The 21,678-nt window shown below is 48.8% G+C and overlaps 1 protein-coding gene across 1 annotated transcript in view; it reads left to right on the forward strand.

Annotated features, from left to right (window-relative positions):
* The window catches only part of STAG1 (stromal antigen 1), a 1,758,022-nt gene that overhangs the window by 464,434 nt on the left and 1,271,910 nt on the right, over positions 1–21,678 (forward strand). Inside the window, 1 exon segment of the mRNA XM_030215628.1 lies at positions 7,254–7,377. Coding sequence (XP_030071488.1) covers positions 7,254–7,377 — 124 coding nt within the window.

Genomic DNA, 21,678 nt, shown 5'->3' on the forward strand with positions numbered 1-21,678 from the left:
GGAATGCCTGCTTTATGGATCAGAGCTTACCAACTAGTATGCAAGAAGCAGGGATATCAGTTTTGTTAAAACCTGGGAGGGATCCCACATTATGTGGGTCATATCGTCCGATATCCCTGCTGAATATAGATGTTAAGATTCTTGCAAAAGTTTTGGCAGATAGGTTGAGCGGGGTTATACACGAAGATCAATCAGGTTTTATCAGAAACAGGCAGGTAGTTGATAATATTAGGAGAACCCTCAACCTGATCTGGGGGGATCAGAGAAGGGGAGACTCTGACACTGCTTGCGGTGGACGCGGAAAAAGCATTTGATAGAGTTGAATGGGAATACTTATGGGAAGTAATGATAGAAATGGGAATGGGAAGACCTTTTATAGGATGGGTGAAAAGACTATATGAACAACCAGTGGCTAGGATTAAGGTGAATGGGGGTTGGTCAAATCTATTTGATATCCAGCGGGGAACAAGACAGGGTTGCCCGCTGTCTCTGTTACTTTTTGCCATCTCTATTGAACCCTTAGCACAGCAAGTTAGAGAATTAAAAGAAGTAAGAGGGGTACGAATGGGGGGGAGGGAACATAAAATTGCATTATTTGCAGATGATTTATTATTTTACATAGGGACACCCTTGTTGACAATACCAAAGATCATTCAGGAGTTGAGCTCATTTGGGAGAATGTCAGGATTTAAAGTAAATCTTGATAAGTCAGAACTGATGGGGATCACGACATCTAATCAGGAGATAGAACAACTGAAGATGAATACTGCTTTTCGTTGGACAGACTCGAACTTTTGATATCTAGGCATACAAATTCCGAGAGATCTTAACATGTTATATCAGATTAACTATGTACCATTAATTGCAGCTATTCGGAAAGATCTCAGTAAATGGAGGACAGGCTGGCTTTCATGGTGGGGCCGCATAGCGGCGGTCAAAATGAACATACTCCCAAGATTACTATTTTTATTCCAAACCTTGCCAATTTTGGTCCCTAAGGGAGAATTGCAGAAAATACAATCAGAACTGGGGGAATTTATTTGGGGAGGTCATCAAGCGCGGTTATCAAGGAAAATAATGTGGGGAACAGTGGAGCAGGGGGGAAGGGGCATGCCAAATATAGCATGGTACTATTGGGCAGCACAGCTTAAACAAATCGGAACTTGGAGTAAGGTATATTTCTCCCCTGTAACACGGTTAGAGCAGATTTTTGTGCAAGAGGGAAAATTAGATGCACTGCTATGGGGATCTTTCTCAGAGGCCACTTATAGAAACTTGACATTGAACCCATTTGTTTCCCATTTATTCAGACTATGGGGCAGACTTAAAAAGAAATTGAGGGGCCCGCAAGAAAGATCAACATATGCTTGGATAACTCAGGAATCAGGCTTCACAGGGGGTCAGGAGAATAAGATATTTAAAAATTGGTTTGATAAAGGATTGATTAGATTTCGGGAGCTAACAGTAGATGGAAAACTTAAAACTTTTCAAGTCTTAAGACAAGAATATGATCTGCCTGAGACTGATCACTTTGCATATCTCCAAGTCAAAAGTTATATGATAATGGAACATTGGCATAAAGGGGACTGGTTAGAGAATGAAAAATTTGAGAATCTATGGGGGGCAATCACTGAGGGAAGTAAGGGAATCTCAAAGCTATATGAACACATTAGGGGTACAAGATTTACAAAATTACTATATATGAAAACCTGGGAACAAGACCTCAAAACTGAGTTTAATGAGAGTGAATGGAAAAGAATGTGTCTGGAAGTTAAAAAAGCTTCAGTATGCGTACTAGTTAAGGAAAATGCCTATAAGATAATGAGCCGTTGGTATTACACCCCAGACAGAATAAAAGTAATGTACCCCGAAGCTACGGATGTATGCTGGCGATGTGAGCGTGAGAAGGGAACATACTTTCATATATGGTGGGAATGCTCGATTATAAAGGGGTATTGGGTGCTAATCACAGGACTCATAACTCTAGCGATTGGAGTTCAATTTCCATGTGATCCCAAATGGTGTTTACTTGGCTATGGGAACAAAGGGGGAAAGAAATGGCAATGTAGAATAAAAAGGATATGCCTAGCAGCAGCAAAAACAAACATAGCAATAAAATGGAAACAGAAGACAGGTCCCACGGGGCAGGACTGGAAGGAAAAAGCTAAGATTAATGGTAGGTTTGGAAAAATTGACGGATACACGTCAGCGAAAATATAAACCACAAGCAGAAGAATGGATACAGCTGGGGAAAATACTGGCTGAAAATGTAGGGGAATAGGAACATCCGCTCATAGGGGGATAGGGAAGGGAGGTGGGGATGGGGAAGTTGCAAAGAGAGTGGGAGTAAGGGGAAGGGAAGGGAGGGGAGGAGGGGGGAAGGGAGGGGAGGAGGGGGAGGGCGGGGGGGGGAGAACGGGGAGGGGGAAAAAACAAAAAATGGATGTTGACATAGCATGTTTGTTGAGGATTTTGAAAATGCTCAAGAGACTAAGTCTCTCTGTGATTGTTATTTAGACTGTACAATAAAAATCTTTAAATTAAAAAAAAAAAAATGGCACATGAGAGTTTATTTTGTTGGGCAGACTGGGTGGACCGTGGAGGTCTTTTTCTGCCGTCATCTACTATGTTACTATGTATGAATTGTGGATTTTTCCCAAGTCCATTTATTAGTGGTTTATGGACTTATTTCTTTAGGATACCGTCTATCCCCTTTTTAAACTCTGCTAAGCTAATCACCTTCACCACGTTCTCAGACAAGTTTGAGTATAGCGTTTTGCAGTGGAGAGATTGTGTGTTGACCTTACTGAGGTGGCACCAAAACATCAGAAAGAGTGTAGAGCCTAAGTCATGACACACTACCTCTTGAAGGATCTACATATAGAGCCTATGCATTTCTAAGGTCAACACTGACATGGTATGGGAAGGGGGGTGGGGAAATACTACTGGAGAGGAAGAGGGAGTGCTGGTTAAGGAGGAAAGAAAGAAGGAAGGAAGGAAGGAAGGGAGAAAGAGCTGGCTTGATATCTCATACATATTCATTATGGTTATTCCCAAAAAAGCCAGCTCTTTTTCCCTTTCTTCCTTCCTCCATATTAGCATATTCATTTGAATATATATATATATATATATATATATATATACACACTCCGCCCTGTCCTTTGCCCCCCCCCCCCCCCCCCCCCCAAATGAAACAGTCAAACTATGCCCATGGCAAAAGGTCATCAATTGTCTTGAGGTACAAGTAGGCAGATTTAATTAATGCCGTTTCTGATTAGTTTGAATAGATATATATGGTATACTGAGCAAAGAGTTTTCCAAAAAGGTTAAAACCTCAGCAGTAATATTGTCCTGATTATTTTCTAGATGCAAATTAGCATCACCAAGTAAATAGAAACATTTATTTGATAAGAGCATCTGAGACGACATTGTAAAAACTCACAGAATTCTTTATTCAGGGTCCTGGAGCTCTGTACATGAATAACAAAACCAGTGGTAAACAGGATCCCCATCAAGCTGGCAAAGCAAACATTCAAGACCAGAATCAGAAACTAAATCAAACATAGTGAGGGTAAGAAAACTCTTATATACATTTTCTGGCCCTCCTCCTACTTTGTTTTCCCAAAGGTCATGTAATACCCCATATCCCGGAGGACATAAATCTAGTACTAATGGATTAGAGGATTCATTCAGCCATGTCTCAACTATTAACACAATCCCTTAAATCAGATTCAGAAATTATATGATGTAAAGTGGTTGTGTTATTACAAACAGATCTTGCATTTATGTAGCAACATGGGAAAGGTATAGGAGATAGTATGCATGAAGATATAACCAGACAAATAGGTTTAACATTCAGTTGGGAGGGCTTTAAACTTACTGCATGTCGTGGCCTATTATGCCTTTATGTACTGTTGCATCACTTCAGAACAATCTAAAATCCATCTTTCATGTAACAATTTTGGCAGTCTCCATCCAGATTTCCTAATATCAGAAACGATTGGCAGCATTTTATTATGAGGGTAACGTAACAGAAAATCCATGCAAGCCCTCTAGGGCGTATAAGTCCAAGTATCAACAACATAAACCACTGCATAATTTTTCTATTTAAAACATTACATTTAAAATTTAAATATAAAATATAAACATATTTAGTTCTAAGACCAACACCTTAAGATTTTTGTAGCATCATCATTCTTCATCAGTGCACAAAGGAGCACACACTAAGGAGGATATCCAGTATTTATCCCTTGGGTTCATCCTCCACCTTTAACTTAAATGGAAGGGTCTCAGCCATTTTTTGCATAAAATCAACAAATAAGAATTCCTTAGGAGGGACTATTCAGGTCTGATGGTAAGCCAGTCTATCATTCTGCCCTTATTTTTACTTAGGTCTCACATGCTGAAAGATGAAAGTGCACTGCATACATTGGATTGCAAGGGAGGCTGGTTGCCACTACTGCAGTGCCTTGTTTGTTTGATTTTGCAGGCTGTATCTTGGATGTCCCATGCTTTGGAGACTTTATTCTAGCCCTTGGGAAAAAAAATATTGTATGCTTATCTCCCCAGTGTGTTATATTTTACTGTAGCTGAATAGACTGAGGTGGTCCTGCCCAATGGTGTGCTGGCAAATGTTTAACAACAGGCTCTCTCCCTGGTCCACCTCTGTGCCCCCCCCCCCCCCCACCACATTGCAGAGCTGGCTATAGCTGGGGAGAGAGCCTGGGGGGGGGGGGGGGGGGCAATGCATTACTCCAGGAAAAAAAATAATTTATGATCCCAGGTTCCAATCTAATTTATGTTTAATAGTAACATAGTAGATGACGGCAGAAAAAAGACCTGCACGGTCCATCCAGTCTGCCCAACAAGACAACTCATGTGTGTTACTTTTTGTGTATACCCTACTTTGATTTGTTCCTGTTCTCTTCAGAGCACAGACCATATAAGTCTACCTAGCACTATCCCCGCCTCCCAACCACCAGCCCCGCCTCCCAACCACCGGCTCTGGCACAGACCGTATAAGTCTGTCCAGCACTATCCCTGCCTCCCAACCTCCAGTCCCACCTCCCACCACCGGCTCTGGCACAGACCGTATAAGTCTGCCCAGCACTATCCCTGCCTTCCACCACCGGCTCTGGCACAGACCGTATAAGTCTGTCCAGCACTATCCCTGCCTCCCAACCTCCAGTCCCACCTCCCACCACCGGCTCTGGCACAGACCGTATAAGTCTGCCCAGCACTATCCCTGCCTCCCAACCTCCAGTCCTGCCTCCAAACTCCGGCTCTGGCACAGACCGTATAAGTCTGCCCAGCACTATCCCTGCCTTCCACCACCGGCTCTGGCACAGACCGTATAAGTCTGCCCAGCACTATCCCCGCCTCCCAACCTCCAGCCCCGCCTCCCACTACCGGCTCTGCTATCCAATCTCAGTTAAGCTCCTGAGGATCCATTCCTTCTGAATAGGATTCCTTTATATTTATCCCACGCATGTTTGAATTCCGTTACCGTTTTCATCTCCACCACCTCCCGGGGTGTTTAATGTGGGATAAAATGCCATAAATAAGTAAATAAATATAAACTTTTAATGTTGAGCACCTGATTCTCAAAGTGGACATATTCCAAACACTATAATGAAAATAAAATGATTTTTTCTACCTTTGTTGTCTGGTGACTTTGTTTTTCTGATCATGCTGGCCCAGTATCCGACTCTGCTGCTATCTGTCCTCTTAACTCTGTTTCCAGGGCTTCCTTTCCATTTATTTCTTTCCTTTCCTTTCCTCTTTTCTTCTTCATTTCTGGTCCTCCGCAGACTTGACTGTTCAGTGGATCCAGCTTCTGCCTATTTTCTTCATCCATGTGCAGTTTTTTCTCCTCTCTTCCTTTTCCCTCTTCTCATCTCCTTCCTCACTCTTCCCTCCCCTCCATCCAGGTCCAGCATTTCTTCTCTCTCCCTTCCCTCTCCTCCATCCATATGCAGCAGCTCTCCTCTTCCCTGCCCCCCCTCCAGCCATCCATACCTACCCAGCGATTCTCTCCTCTCCCCTGCCCCCCTCCAGCCGTCCATACCTACCCAGCGATTCTCTCCTCTCCCCTGCCCCCCCTCCAGCCGTCCATACCTACCCAGCGATTCTCTCTCTCCCCTGCCCCCTCGTCATCCATACCCACCCAGCGATTCCCTTCGCTCCCCTGCCCCACCTCCCCCACCTCCAGCCATCCATACCCACCCAGCGATTCCCTTCGCTCCCCTGCCCCACCTCCAGCCATCCATACCCACCCAGCGGTTCCCTTCGCTCCCCTGCCCCACCTCCAGCCATCCATACCCACCCAGCGATTCCCTTTGCTTCCCTGCTCCACCTCCAGCCATCCATACCCACCCAGCGATTCCCTTTGCTCCCCTGCTCCACCTTCAGCCATCCATACCCACCCAGCGATTCCCTTCGCTCCCGTGCCCCATTTTGAGCTATCCATGTACCCACCCAGCGATTCCCTTCGCTCCCCTGCCCCACTTCGAGCCATCCATGTTCCCACCCAGCGATTCCCTTCGCTCCCCTGCTCCGTCGCAGCAGCTGGCACAGTGAAACCCCGTCTCTAGCCTTCCCTTCGTTTGCTGTCAGTGTCCCGCCCTTGCGGAAAGAGGAAATGACGTCAGAAGAAGGCAGGACACTGGCGGGAACAAAGGGAAGGCTAGAGGCGGGCTTTCACTGCAGCTGCAGTGAAAAGGATTTAAACTCCCCAGAGCGGCAGGAGGTGAGGTAAGTATGGCTTGTGGTGCCCTCCTGCCATGCTTACCTCACTGCCGGGTTGCGCCGTCCCTGGGAGCCGGCTCGCCTGCCACAACAACCGGCTCGCAAGAGCTTTAAAAATTTAACAACTGGCTCTTGCGAGCCGGTGCGAGCTGGTTCCAGCACACCACTGGTCCTGCCTTACCTCAGCAGGTGGAAGTGGTGCACATGCACAGTGGAACATCTTGAAAAATTCTCATTTTTAAGCTTGAAGAAGCTTTCCTGCCCTGGCTCGATTGGTGACGTCACTCACAGAGAACACTTTTCCATAATGTAGTAGGGTCATTGCCAATTCTACAATGAAAATCCGTCCTTTTTGCAGCCTTGTCACTTTGGTCTTAAAAACAAACATTCATTTTCTTTAAGCAGGAATAATGGAAAGCATGCCCTGGTTTCTGCACCTTAATTCTTTTAGGTGTAAAATATCCAGTAGTATGTATGTTTAAATGTATATTCTGTTCTTTTTCCAGGGATGCTATTGCTGAGATTAGAGCTATTTGTATTGAAGAAATTGGGGTGTGGATGAAAATGTACAGTGATGCATTTCTCAATGATAGTTACTTAAAGTATGTCGGCTGGACTCTTCATGACAGGGTGAGTACCCAAATGACAACAGCTGTATTAGGAGTAATGTTGAAAATGTTGGTTGATATTCAGTAGGATTTATCTGGGTTGGAACAGCTGCTTCCCAGATAAATACTTCTGACTGGGGCCATACCCAGATTTTCAGTTGTTTTTTCCTGATAATGTGACTGAATATCTGGTCAGAGCGGGGCGGTCTGGAGATGGATCTAAGGTATAGCTACGGGGTTACCGGTTTAGTGACAATATTGAATCTGTTAACAGTAGCTATCAAGATAGGACAGAAAAAAAGACTGATACGAAGATAAGTGCTGGCAGTTCCCTTATACCTGGATATTTAGCGCAGGCATCTGGGTACATCCTGCTTTTAAACATCTAGGTATAAAAGTCCCGCGCCAGGAGATTTAAAACAATCCCTGACTGCTGTGGGATGAATATTGAGTCAGTTATGCATAGTTTTAAGAAATTATTTTTCAAATGGTTTTACACAGCGTAATGGAATAAAGGAATATTGTAGCATGGCCTTAGGGTTTTGAGGAGAGATGGTTAATAAGCTGGTTAAACCCTTTTGCAGAAGTAAATTATTTCTTTAAGATGATGAAGGCATTTGACTGATAGAACATGATACATTTTAAAAAACCTATGACACACAAAAACTTTAGCTTCTTATTTCCCTGCTTTTTCTGCATATACATTGTTTTTTATTTATTTTCAGTTTACACTTTTCTTTTTTAGGTACTGGTACTGTCCTTAATGGACTCACAATTTAGCATTATATTGTACTTGAACAGTAGAGGGCTAAGTGACTTGGTTCCTTAGGATTTCAACCTAATACTGACCGTTAGGCAGTAGTGGAATCAAACCCAATTCCACAGGTCCGCATCCCACCACACTAACCATTAGGCTAGTCCTCCTCTCCTATATATAACAGACATCATATTTTATCCCTCCTTTGTTTTGGTAGGAAGGGCTTTTTTTTTTCCTTTTTTTCTCTAAACTCTTAAATGCAACATGAGTAACCAGAAATTGCTACAGTAAGATCTTCAGTTCTATAATGAGTGCAGTCATATGTACTTTGAAAAGATAGTTTGGAAAACATACTGCACTTTGGGTCAGATGATAGCTTGTGGGACTGGTGCTGGAGAGGGTGCATGAAGTAGAACTGCTTCTTCCATAAGTAGCGTGTGTAACAGTTGACCTCAGGATCGATAGGGGGTAACGATACGAGGGCCGCTTGATAACAGTGATCATAATATGATCGGTTTTGATATTGGCATTGAAGGAAGTGAAACTAGGAAATCAAGTACGCTAGCGTTTAACTATAGAAAAGGTGATTACGACAAAATGAGAAAAATGGTGAAAAAAAGACTGAAAGGAGCAGCTCGCAGAGTAAAAAACTTGCATCAGGCGTGGATGCTGTTTAAAAACACCATCCTGGAGGTTCAGGACAAATATATTCCACGTATTAGAAAAAAGGGAAAAAAGACTAAACGTCAGCCGGCGTGGCTAAACAGTAAGATAAAGGAAATCATTAGAGCCAAAAAACAATCCTTCAGAAAGTGGAGAAGAGAACCAACTGAAAGTAACAGGATAGATCATAAGGAATGCCAAGCCAAATGCAAAGCGGAGATAAGGAGGGCAAAAAAGGACTTTGAGAAGAAATTAGCGTTGGAAGCAAAAATACATAGTAAAAACTTTTTTAGATACATTAAAAGCAGGAAACCGGCCAAAGAGTCGGTTGGGCCGCTGGACGAAAATGGTGTTAAAGGGGCGATCAAGGAGGACAAAGCCGTAGCGGAGAAATTAAATGAATTCTTTGCTTCGGTCTTCACCGAGGAGGATTTGGGGGGGACACCGGTGCCGGAAAGAATATTTGAAGCGGGGGAGTCGGAGAAACTAAACAAATTCTCTGTAACCTTGGAGGATGTAATGGGTCAGTTCAGCAAGCTGAAGAGTAGTAAATCACCGGGACCTGATGGTATTCATCCCAGAGTATTAATAGAACTAAAAAATGAACTTGCGGAGCTACTGTTAGAAATATGCAATCTGTCCCTAAAATCGAGTGTAATACCGGAAGACTGGAGGGTAGCCAATGTTACTCCGATTTTTAAGAAAGGTTCCAGAGGAGATCCGGGAAATTATAGACCGGTGAGTCTGACGTCGGTGCCGGGCAAGATGGTGGAGGCTATTATTAAGAATAAAATTGCAGAGCATATACAAAAAACATGGACTGATGAGACAAAGTCAGCACGGATTTAGTGAAGGGAAGTCTTGCCTCACCAATCTAATGCATTTTTTTGAGGGGGTAAGCAAACATGTGGACAATGGGGAGCCGGTTGATATTGTATATCTGGATTTTCAGAAGGCGTTTGACAAAGTGCCGCACGAAAGACTCCTGAAGAAATTGCAGAGTCATGGAATCGGAGGTAGGGTATTATTATGGATTAAGAACTGGTTGAAAGATAGGAAGCAGAGAGTAGGATTGCGTGGCCAGTATTCTCAGTGGAGGAGGGTAGTTAGTGGGGTCCCGCAGGGGTCTGTGCTGGGTCCGTTGCTTTTTAATGTATTTATAAATGACCTAGAGATGGGAATAACTAGTGAGGTAATTAAATTCGCCGATGACACAAAATTATTCAGGGTCGTCAAGTCGCAGGAGGAATGTGAACGATTACAGGAGGACCTTGCGAGACTGGGAGAATGGGCGTGCAAGTGGCAGATGAAGTTCAATGTTGACAAGTGCAAAGTGATGCATGTGGGTAAGAGGAACCCGAATTATAGCTACGTCTTGCAAGGTTCCGCGTTAGGAGTTACGGATCAAGAAAGGGATCTGGGTGTCGTCGTCGATGATACGCTGAAACCTTCTGCTCAGTGTGCTGCTGCGGCTAGGAAAGCGAATAGAATGTTGGGTGTTATTAAGAAGTGTATGGAGTCCAGGTGTGCGGATGTTATAATGCCGTTGTATCGCTCCATGGTGCGACCGCACCTGGAGTATTGTGTTCAGTACTGGTCTCCGTATCTCAAAAAAGATATAGTAGAATTGGAAAAGGTACAGCGAAGGGCGACGAAAATGATAGTGGGGATGGGACGACTTTCCTATGAAGAGAGGCTGAGAAGGCTAGGGCTTTTCAGCTTGGAGAAGAGACGGCTGAGGGGAGATATGATAGAAGTGTATAAAATAATGAGTGGAATGGATCGGGTGGATGTGAAGCGACTGTTCACGCTATCCAAAAATACTAGGACTAGAGGGCATGAGTTGAAGCTACAGTGTGGTAAATTTAAAACGAATCGGAGAAAATTTTTCTTCACCCAACGTGTAATTAGACTCTGGAATTCATTGCCGGAGAACGTGGTACGGGCGGTTAGCTTGACGGAGTTTAAAAAGGGGTTAGATAGATTCCTAAAGGACAAGTCCATAGACCGCTATTAAATGGACTGGAAAAATTCCTCATTTTTAGGTATAACTTGTCTGGAATGTTTTTACGTTTGGGGAGCGTGCCAGGTGCCCTTGACCTGGATTGGCCACTGTCGGTGACAGGATGCTGGGCTAGATGGACCTTTGGTCTTTCCCAGTATGGCACTACTTATGTACTTATGTAGGATCCTGGAAAAATCATTAAAGGAAGAACTCTCACAGATTTTCTAGTATTCAATACATATCTTGTCATCACTGACGTTGGGCAGGTGGGCTGACATTTGATCCAATGGAATGGATTCTCAAGTTCTTTCAGCTGCTTATTTTACAGTTGCACACAGCTGGAAATGGTCCCCTGGATAAAGCAGTGGCACCAACAAATTAAAGCAGTTTTATTGAGAAATTACAATACATATGGTCATTGGGGAAAATTCATAGAAATCTGCTGCAGCGGCATTAAATTTTCGAAAGGGCGACTATAATAAAATGAAGGAAATGATTAAAAAGAAACTAAAAGGATCGGCTACTAAGGTTAGGACACTAACAGGCTCTTTCTTAGCATCTCTCCGGACCGGCCCAGAATTGGACTGATGGGTTGTGCACGCCTTTCAGCAGGTCTGAGAAAAACTCTGACTCTAGAGAGCCAATAGGAGCCCTGGCCATGTGACCCTAGCCTCTGTATTTTCTCAGTCTCCCAGCAGGTAGGAAGTGAGTCCATTAGTCTTTCTTTGGTATACATTAATAGATTTTTCTTTTCTGTTTATTCTGTTTTGTGCCTGGGGAATTCGATTAGAGGCTTTTCTGATATTAGGCTTGTTAGTTGTCAGCCTCTGGGGTGTTACACTCGGGTGTCCCGGGTCCCTCCCCCCCTTTCTCCCCATCTCCTTACTGTTTTACAAAAAAAGAGAAAGAGGGAAGGGCTACCCTTTTTGAGGAAAGGTGTTTGCCTTTGGGAGAGGCAGCCAGTATTGTTTAAAAAAAAAAAAAAAAAAAAAGTCTGTCTTTCCCCATTGACCTAACGAGCAGACAGCTCAGTTTAGTTATCCGTGTGTGCTTGGTTTTGCCTCTATCAGCAGTGTTTAAAAAAAAAAAAAATGAGGAGGACAAATCCAGCTGCAATCAGTCAGCCTTTTTCTGGCTTACTCCTGAACGCGTTTGGTTTCCTTGGGGAGATTTTATCTGACCTATTTTTTAGTTAAAAGAAATAAAATAAAAAGGGCGCGAACCTCTAGGCGCCAGTAGACGTGTGGATACTTACCTCCAATATGTCGGAGAAGCTCAAGAGCTGCTCTGTCGGGGGGGGGGGGGGGTGGTTAATGTCTCCGGCCCTTGTAAATTTTGCACAGCGCTCGAGATTTCTTCCGGTCCTCTTCCTCCGTCGGTTTCGGGGCCGGGTTCAGCGGTTGTTCCTTCTTCTCCGTCGCGGCCTCTTGCGCCTAGTGTGGAGGCCTCAGGTGCGGCTCCGGAGGTTGGCGCGGGTAAGTTGGCGTAAACGGCGGCCATTTTGACTCCAGCTCCTATGTCTCCATTGGATGTCCCATCTACTCCTCGCAATTCAGCGTTTTTGGGTGAACCTGACTTGGGCTCTGGTACAGTCTGCAGGCACTCAGGCAAGGGGATTTCCTCCTGAGTTTGTACTTAAGATGTACCAGGCCTTTCTCCGAGGACAAGCAGGCTGCTTGTTCTCACGACTGGGTGACGTCCGCGTCAGCCCCCACCAACCGGAAGAAGCTTTGCGGGCGGTCCGCACGCAGGGCACGCCCACCGCGCATGCGCGGCCGTCTTCCCGCCTGTGCGCGACCGTTCCCGCCAGTCCTTTTCTTTCCGCGCCTGGAGAGAGTCGTGCTACCGCCGCTCTCTCTTTGTCAGCCCCGGAAAGCCGTCGCGTTTACGCGAATTCTGTTTATTTTTCGTTTAGTTTTTATTGCCGCGCGCTCCGAATTTCTTTTCAGAAAAAAAAAAAAAAAGAGAGAGAGCACGTGCTCTATTTTTCCCCTCGTTTTCGAGCGGGGGCGTCGCGCTGCGGCCTTGTTGCCGCGCGGTCGATTACTTTTTCGAGGTGTGATTTACCGCCACCATCGACGACTTTAACTTCGCCGACGCGATTTTTCCGTCGATGTCCTCAAAGGTCCCGAGTGGATTTAAGAAGTGTGGTCGGTGCGGCCGGCCGATCTCGCAGACCGACACCCACGCTTGGTGCCTCCAGTGCCTCGGGCCGGAGCACAATATCAAGTCGTGTTCTCTGTGTCTTGGTCTCCGGAAACGGACTCAGGTTGCGAGGCAAGTTCTGCGGGACCGTCTTTTTGGAACTTGCGCCGGCCCCTCGACGTCGACCTCGACGGCATCGATATCGAAGGCCGGTTCTTCGGTACCGGTATCGATGCCCGAGAAATCGGCACCGATGCCATCGACCCCAGGAGCACAGGTCCCGTCGGCCCGCCGGTCCTCCGGCGAGGGTAGGGGTGAGAGGCCGCGTGGGCAATCGGCCCCGATCACTCCCTCGGCCCATGGCCCTCGGGACCGAACCCTGTCTGACCCGGTTCCTCGGGACCGAGGGGGATCGACCTCCTCCTCCTCCATGCCACCTGGCACCGATGACGGGCACCGCAAGAAATCTAAAAAGCACCGTCATCGGTCGCCTTCCATGCATCCGGCTCTCGGTACCGGAGAGGAGTCGACGCCGAAACGTCCGCGTCGAGAGGAAAGGTCCCCCTCGGTAGTGGAGGTACCGACACGTCAGGGTCCCAGCACTTTGGTGCAGTCTCCTGCACCGACGCCTCTACCGGCCCCCCCGTCTTTCCCGGCAGCGGGTCTGGACGAGTGCCTCCGAGCCATCTTTCCGGGGATCCTGGAAGGGCTGATGCGCCAGGCTGTGCCGGCGCCGGGGGTGCTTGCGCCCTCGGCGCCGTTGACTGTGGCGCCGGCGAGCTCTAGCCCGGTGCCGACGTCGTCGACACCGCTGCCGCTTGCGGCGCCGGTCTCGACCGCCACGCAGGTGGAGTCCCCGTCGATGGAGGGAGCTTCGTCCCCGCCGGCGCGGGAGTCCACCGCTCGACGACACCGAGGCCTCGGTGCCTCGACGTCGAGCCGGGCCCGGTTAAGGACTCAGCTACATGAGCTCATGTCCGATACCGAGGAAGAGGCCTCGTGGGGGGAAGAGGAGCACCCCAGATATTTCTCCTCAGAGGAGTCTGCGGGTCTTCCCTCGGACCCCACGCCTTCCCCAGAGCTCTTGCCCCCTGAGAGCCTCTCCTTTGCCTCCTTTGTAAGGGACATGTCTATTTGCATTCCCTTCCCCGTGGTCTCTGTGGATGAGCCGAGGGCTGAGATGCTCGAGGTCCTCGACTATCCATCACCACCTAGAGAGTCCTCCACGGTACCGTTGCACAATGTCCTCAAGGAGACACTGCTTCGGAACTGGATGAGACCACTATCTAATCCCATCATTCCCAAGAAAGCAGAGTCCCAGTACAGAATCCACTCGGACCCAGAGTTAATGCGGCCCCAATTGCCCCATGACTCGGCGGTCGTGGATTCTGCTCTCAAGAGGGCACGGAGTTCGAGGGATACCGCCTCGGTGCCCCCGGGGCGGGAGTCTCGCACTCTGGACTTGTTTGGGAGGAAGGCCTACCAATCCTCCATGCTCGTGACCCGCATCCAGTCATCCCAGCTCTATACGAGCATCCACATGCGGAACAATGTGAAGCAGCTGGCGGACCTGGTCGATAAGCTCCCGCCGGAGCAGTCCAGGCCTTATCAGGAGGTGGTCAGGCACCTGAAGGCGTGCAGAAAGTTCCTGTCCAGGGGTATGTATGACACCTGTGACGTGGCATCTCGTGCTGCGGCCCAAGGTATAGTGATGCGCAGGCTCTCATGGCTGCGTGCCTCTGACCTGGACAACCGCACCCAGCAGAGACTGGCCGACGTCCCTTGCCGGGGGGATAATATTTTTGGTGAGAAGGTCGAGCAGCTGGTGGACCAACTGCATCAGCGGGAAACTGCCCTCGATAAGCTCTCCCACCGGGCGCCTTCAGCATCCACCTCAGCAGGTGGACGTTTTTCCCGGGCCCGGCAGGCTGTGCCCTATTCTTTTGCAAAGCGTAGGTACACCCAGCCGGCCCGAAGGCCTCGCCAGGCACAGGGACAGCCCCAGCGCGCTCGTTCTCGTCAACAGCGTGCGCCTAAGCAGCCCCCTGCGCCTCCACAGCAAAAGCCGGGGACGGGCTTTTGACTGGATCCACGGGAACATAGCCGCCCTCAAAGTGTCCGTACCGGACGGTCTGCCGGTCGGAGGGAGGTTAAAATTTTTTCACCAAAGGTGGCCTCTCATAACCTCCGACCAGTGGGTTCTCCAAATAGTGCGGTGCGGATACGCCCTGAATTTGACCTCCCTGCCACCAAATTGTCCTCCGGGAGCTCAATCCTTCAGCTCCCATCACAAGCAGGTACTTGCAGAGGAACTCTCCGCCCTTCTCAGCGCCAATGCGGTCGAGCCCGTACTACCCGGGCAAGAAGGGCAGGGATTCTATTCCAGGTACTTCCTTGTGGAAAAGAAAACAGGGGGGATGCGTCCCATCCTAGACCTGAGAGGCCTGAACAAATTCCTGGTCAAAGAAAAGTTCAGGATGCTTTCCTTGGGCACCCTTCTGCCAATGATTCAGAAAAACGATTGGCTATGTTTCCTGGATTTAAAGGACGCATACACTCACATCCCGATACTGCCAGCTTATAGACAGTATCTCAGATTCCGCCTGGGCGCACGGCACTTTCAGTATTGTGTGCTGCCCTTTGGGCTCGCCTCTGCCCCACGAGTGTTTACAAAGTGCCTCGTGGTGGTAGCGGCCTACCTACGCAAGCTGGGAGTGCACGTGTTCCCATATCTCGACGATTGGCTGGTCAAGAGCACCTCGGAGGCAGGAGCCCTCCGGTCTATGCAGTGCACTATTCAACTTCTGGAGCTGCTGGGGTTTGTGATAAATTACCCAAAGTCCCATCTCCAGCCAACACAGTCTCTGGAATTCATAGGAGCTCTGCTGAATACCCAGACGGCTCAGGCCTTCCTTCCCGAAGTGAGGGCCAACAACCTCCTAGCCCTGGCTTCGCAGACCAGAGCGTCTCAGCAGGTCACAGCTCGGCAGATGTTGAGACTTCTGGGTCATATGGCCTCCACAGTTCATGTGACTCCCATGGCTCGTCTTCACATGAGATCTGCTCAATGGACCCTAGCTTCCCAGTGGTTTCAGGCCACCGGGAATCTAGAAGATGTCATCCGCCTCTCCACCAGTTGCCGCACTTCACTGCTCTGGTGGACCATCAGGACCAATTTGACCCTGGGACGTCCATTCCAAATTCCGCAGCCCACGAAAGTGCTGACGTCGGATGCATCTCGCCTGGGGTGGGGAGCTCATGTCGATGGGCTTCACACCCAGGGTCTGTGGTCCCTCCAGGAAAAGGATCTGCAGATCAACCTCCTGAAGCTCCGAGCGATCTGGAACGCACTGAAGGCTTTCAGAGGCCGGCTGTCCTACCAAATTATTCAAATTCGGACAGACAATCAGGTTGCAATGTATTACACCAAGAAGCAGGGGGGCACCAGATCTCGCCCCTTGTGTCAGGAAGCCGTCGGCATGTGGCGTTGGGCTTGCCAGTTCGGCATGCTCCTCCAAGCCACATACCTGGCAGGTGTAAACAACAGTCTGGCCGACAGACTGAGCAGAGTCATGCAACCGCACGAGTGGTCGCTTCATTCCAGAGTGGTACGCAAGATCTTCCGAGAGTGGGGCACCCCCTCGGTGGACCTTTTCGCCTCTCAGACCAACCACAAGCTGCCTCTGTTCTGTTCCAGACTACAGGCACACGGCAGACTAGCGTCGGATGCCTTTCTCCTCCATTGGGGGACCGGCCTCCTGTATGCTTATCCTCCCATACCTTTGGTGGGGAAGACCTTACTGAAGCTCAAACAAGACCACGGCACCATGATTCTGATAGCGCCCTTTTGGCCCCGTCAGATCTGGTTCCCTCTTCTTCTGGAGTTGTCCTCAGAAGAACCGTGGAGATTGGAGTGTTTTCCGACTCTCATCTCGCAGAACGACGGAGCGTTGCTGCACCCCAACCTTCAGTCCCTGGCTCTCACGGCCTGGATGTTGAGGGTGTAGACTTCACTGCGTTGGGTCTGTCTGAGGGTGTCTCCCGTGTCTTGCTTGCCTCTAGGAAGGATTCCACTAAAAAGAGTTACTTTTTCAAGTGGAGGAGGTTTGTCGTTTGGTGTGAGAGCAAGGCCCTAGAACCTCGTTCTTGCCCTGCACAGAACCTGCTTGAATACCTTCTGCACTTATCAGAGTCTGGCCTCAAGACCAACTCAGTAAGGAATCACCTTAGTGCGATTAGTGCTTACCATTATCGTGTGGAAGGTAAAGCCATCTCTGGAGAGCCTTTAGTCGTTCGATTTATGAGAGGCTTGCTTTTGTCAAAGCCCCCTGTCAAGCCTCCTACAGTGTCATGGGATCTCAACGTCGTCCTCACCCAGCTGATGAAACCTCCTTTTGAGCCACTGAATACCTGCCATCTGAAGTACTTGACCTGGAAGGTCATTTTCTTGGTGGCAGTTACTTCAGCTCGTAGGGTCAGTGAGCTTCAAGCCCTGGTAGCTCATGCTCCACATACCAAATTCCATTACAACAGAGTAGTGCTCCGCACCCACCCAAAGTTCCTGCCGAAGGTGGTGTCGGAGTTCCATCTTAACCAGTCAATTGTCTTGCCAACATTCTTCCCCAGGCCGCAAACCCGCCCTGCTGAACGTCAGTTGCACACATTGGACTGCAAGAGAGCATTGGCCTTCTACTTGGAGCGGACACAGCCCCACAGACAGTCCGCCCAATTGTTTATTTCTTTCGACCCTAACAGGCTAGGGGTCGCTGTCGGGAAACGCACCATCTCCAATTGGCTAGCAGATTGCATTTCCTTCACTTACGCCCAGGCTGGGCTGGCTCTTGAGGGTCATGTCACGGCTCATAGTGTTAGAGCCATGGCAGCGTCAGTGGCCCACTTGAAGTCAGCCACTATTGAAGAGATTTGCAAGGCTGCGACGTGGTCATCTGTCCACACATTCACATCGCATTACTGCCTCCAGCAGGATACCCGACGCGACAGTCGGTTCGGGCAGTCGGTGCTGCAGAATCTGTTTGGGGTGTAAATCCAACTCCACCCTCCAGGACCCGCATTTATTCTGGTCAGGCTGCACTCTCAGTTAGTTGTTCTTCGTAGGTCAATTTCTGTTGTATCCTCGCCGTTGCGAGGTTCAATTGACCGGGGTTCTTGTTTTGAGTGAGCCTGAGAGCTAGGGATACCCCAGTCGTGAGAACAAGCAGCCTGCTTGTCCTCGGAGAAAGTGAATGATACATACCTGTAGCAGGTGTTCTCCGAGGACAGCAGGCTGATTGTTCTCACCTACCCTCCCTCCTCCCCTTTGGAGTTGCGTTTTCATCTTTTTGCTTGTCATTCAACTGGCGGGAACGGTCGCGCACGGGCGGGAAGATGGCCGCGCATGCGTGGTGGGCGTGCCCCGCGTGCGGACCGCCCGCGAAGCTTCTTCCGGTTGGTGGGGGCTGACGCAGACGTCACCCAGTCGTGAGAACAATCAGCCTGCTGTCCTCGGAGAACACCTGCTACAGGTATGTATCATTCACTTTTTCTCATGCAGAGGGATACTTCAGGAGCAGGGTTGTCAGGGGATCCTGTCAGATCTGTACCTTCAGCTAAGAGACCTACGGACTGGGATTTACAATTACATCTGCTATCGGACCAAGATCAAGAAATGCCCCTCTTAGAAGAGGAAGAGGGGCTGACTGAGCATACTTGGGAGGATCATTCTTCTTTAGATCCGGACGCTGTGCCTTTGTCCCTAGGGGAAGATCCCTCAGTAGCCAGAGTGTTCCATAAGGAGGATTTGCATGATCTCATTCCTATGGTGTCCACTACTTTGCATTTTGAGGATCAACTTCCAGTCTCAGAAGTGCATAAGGTTGATGTATTAAAGGTTCTAGGGCTTCCAGTAGAACTTTTCCCATGCATCAGGATATTTGGGATGTTATTAAATCCCAATGGGAAGTCCCGAATGCGGCGTTTCGTCCTGCCAGATCTATGAATTGCCTTTATCCTGTACCGGAGGCGGATAGACTCTTCTTAAGCTTCCCGTAGTTGATGCAGTGGTTTCAGCAGTTACTAAACGTAACACGGTCCCCGTAGATGGAGGAATGGCACTGCGGGATGTTCAGGATAGGCGGTTAGACACTCTTCTAAAGAACAGTTTTGATGTTTCATCTCTGGCAGTACAGGCGGCCATTTGTGGTTCTCTAGTGGCTAGAGCCTGTTTTTGTTGGGTGGAGAAAGTCTTGGATAGATCTTCGGATGATCTTACGGCTATAGATGTGGACGTGGCTATAGATGTGGAAGTGGCCAAGATTGAGATGGCCTCTGCTTTTCTAGCAGATGCTCTGTATGATCTGTTGCGGGCATCTTCTAAGTCCTTGGTCTTGGGTGTCGCAGCTCGCCGCTCTCTTTGGTTAAAAGGTTGGTCGGCAGATGCGGCCTCCAAATCTAAGTTAAGTAAATTCCCTTTTAGGGGTTCCTTTTTATTTGGAGAAGAATTGGATAAATTGGTTCAGTCCCTAGGAGACTCTAAGGTTCTTCGTCTCCCAGAAGGTAGGCCTCGTCTGCCCAGTCGGGGTGCTTTGTTTGGTCATGGTAGAATGCGCACCTTCTGTAGGCTTCAAACTGATCAGACTCAGGGGTCTCGGTTTTTCAACAGGACTCAGTCCTTTCGGGATTACTGCAGAGGAGGCAGACTCTTAGGTGCGAGTTTTCCCTTCCATGCGCGTGCTTCCCAATGAAGGTGCGAGGGCCTCTCCTCTGGTTCCTGTAGGAGCTCGACTTGCTCAGTTCTATCAGAGGTGGGTCCACATTACGTCAAATCAGTGGGTCTTGGAAGTTGTTCGAGACGGCTATGCCTTAGAATTCGCAAGGCCTATTTCAGACACCTTTCAAGACTCTCCCTGTCGCTCTCGACTCAAGGCGGGGGTGGATCGGGAGACTTTACAGAGGCTCTTAGAGCTTCAAGCTATTTGTCCAGTCCCTCCTTTGGAGCGCAAGCAGGGCCGCTATTCTATTTACTTCGTGGTCCCCAAGAAGGAAGGTTCCTTTCGTCCTCTTTTAGACCTCAAAGCTGTCAATCGAGCTCTAAGTCAAAAGCTTTCGTATGGAGTCCCTTCGGTCAGTAATAGTAGCCGTTCGCAAAGGAGAGTATTTAACAGCATTAGATCTCACAGAGGCTTACTTGCATATTCCTATTCATCCGGCTCACAACAAGTTATTGCGCTTTGCGATTCTAGGCCAGCATTACCAGTTTCACGCTCTGCCCTTTGGTCTAGTGACAGCTCCGCACACGTTTACCAAGGTTATGGTCATTGTGGCAGCGGATGTCAGGAAAGAGGGCATCCTTGTTCGTCCTTATCTAGACGACTGGTTGATCAGAGCGAAGTCTTATCAGGAGAGTTGAAGTCACGGAGTGAGTGGTAGTGTTCTTGCAGTCCCTAGGTTGGGTAGTGAACGTAGCCAAGAGTCGTTTGGTTCCCTCTCAGTCTCTAGAGTATTTGGGGGTCACCTTCGATACTGCGCTGGGTCGAGTTTTTCTTCCGCAGGGCAGGATTCTAAATCTCCCGTCTCAGATTTGGGGTTTATTTCAAAGGAAGAGTCTGTGTGCTCGAGATTATCTTCAGGTTCTAGGTTCCATGGTGGCCACTATAGAGGTAGTGCTCTGGGCCAGGTTTCACATGAGGTCTCTTCAGTGGTGTCTTCTGTCCCTGTGGCCCTTCCAGACGGACTCTCTTCTAATGAGGTTGTCTCTCCGCGACTGGGAGAGCAGCTCTCTATTTTGGTGGCTACGAATGAAGAATCTTACCGCAGGAATGCCATTGGAGTCTCCTCGGTGGGTAGCCTTAACGACAGATGCCAGTCTTCGCGGCTGGTGAGCTCATTGTCTAGGCAGGTGGACTCAGGGCCTCTGGTCTCCTCTGGAGGCGAATCAATCCATCAACTTCTTGGAGACCAGGGCGATTCGGTTAGCTCTGCAGCAGTTCGGTTCTTTCCTGGTGGGCAAAGCGGTGCGAGTGCTCTCGGACAACGCCTCGGCAATGGCCTATATCAACTGCCAAGGGGGAACGAGATGCCGCCTCTTGTGTCGAGAGGCGGAGAGCATTACGACGTGGACGGAGATGCACCTCACGGCCATATCAGCCTCGCATGTAGCAGGATTAGAAAATATTCTAGCGGACTTCCTCAGTCGCCACACTCTCGATCCAGGAGAATGGGCTCTCAGCGATCGGACGTTTCACTTAATAGTACAGCGCTGGGCCTCTCCGGTTCTAGATCTTTTCACATCTAGTCTCAACGCAAAAGTTCCTCGCTTCTTCAATCGCCGAAGGGATGCAAGAGCGGAAGGGGTATACGCTCTCCTACAGCAGTGGCCCTCCGATCTTCTTCACGCATTTCCTCAGTGGCCTCTATTAGGCCGTCTCCTACAGAGGATCGAGGAGCACGGGGGTGGGGGGGGGGGTGGCCCAGACTGGCCTCGGTGTCCTTGGTACGTAAATCTTCAACGTCTGCAGGTGGCGTCACCTCTTTGTCTTCCAGTGCACAAGACCTTGCTACAAAAAGGCCTACTTTCACATCCAGACCCGGCTCGATTTTGTCTTGCGGCTTGGCTCTTGAACGAGCCCGTTTAGCTAAGAGGGGTTTTTCAGCTCCTGTGATTTCCACTATGCTGAGGTCTCGTCGTCGCTCCACCTCTCTCAGCTATATTCGCACCTGGAGAATCTTTGAGTCTTGGTGTGCAAATGCAGGGATTT

The sequence above is a fragment of the Microcaecilia unicolor genome, chromosome 10 (genome assembly GCF_901765095.1).
Source record: "Microcaecilia unicolor chromosome 10, aMicUni1.1, whole genome shotgun sequence".
Lineage (NCBI taxonomy): Eukaryota > Metazoa > Chordata > Amphibia > Gymnophiona > Siphonopidae > Microcaecilia > Microcaecilia unicolor.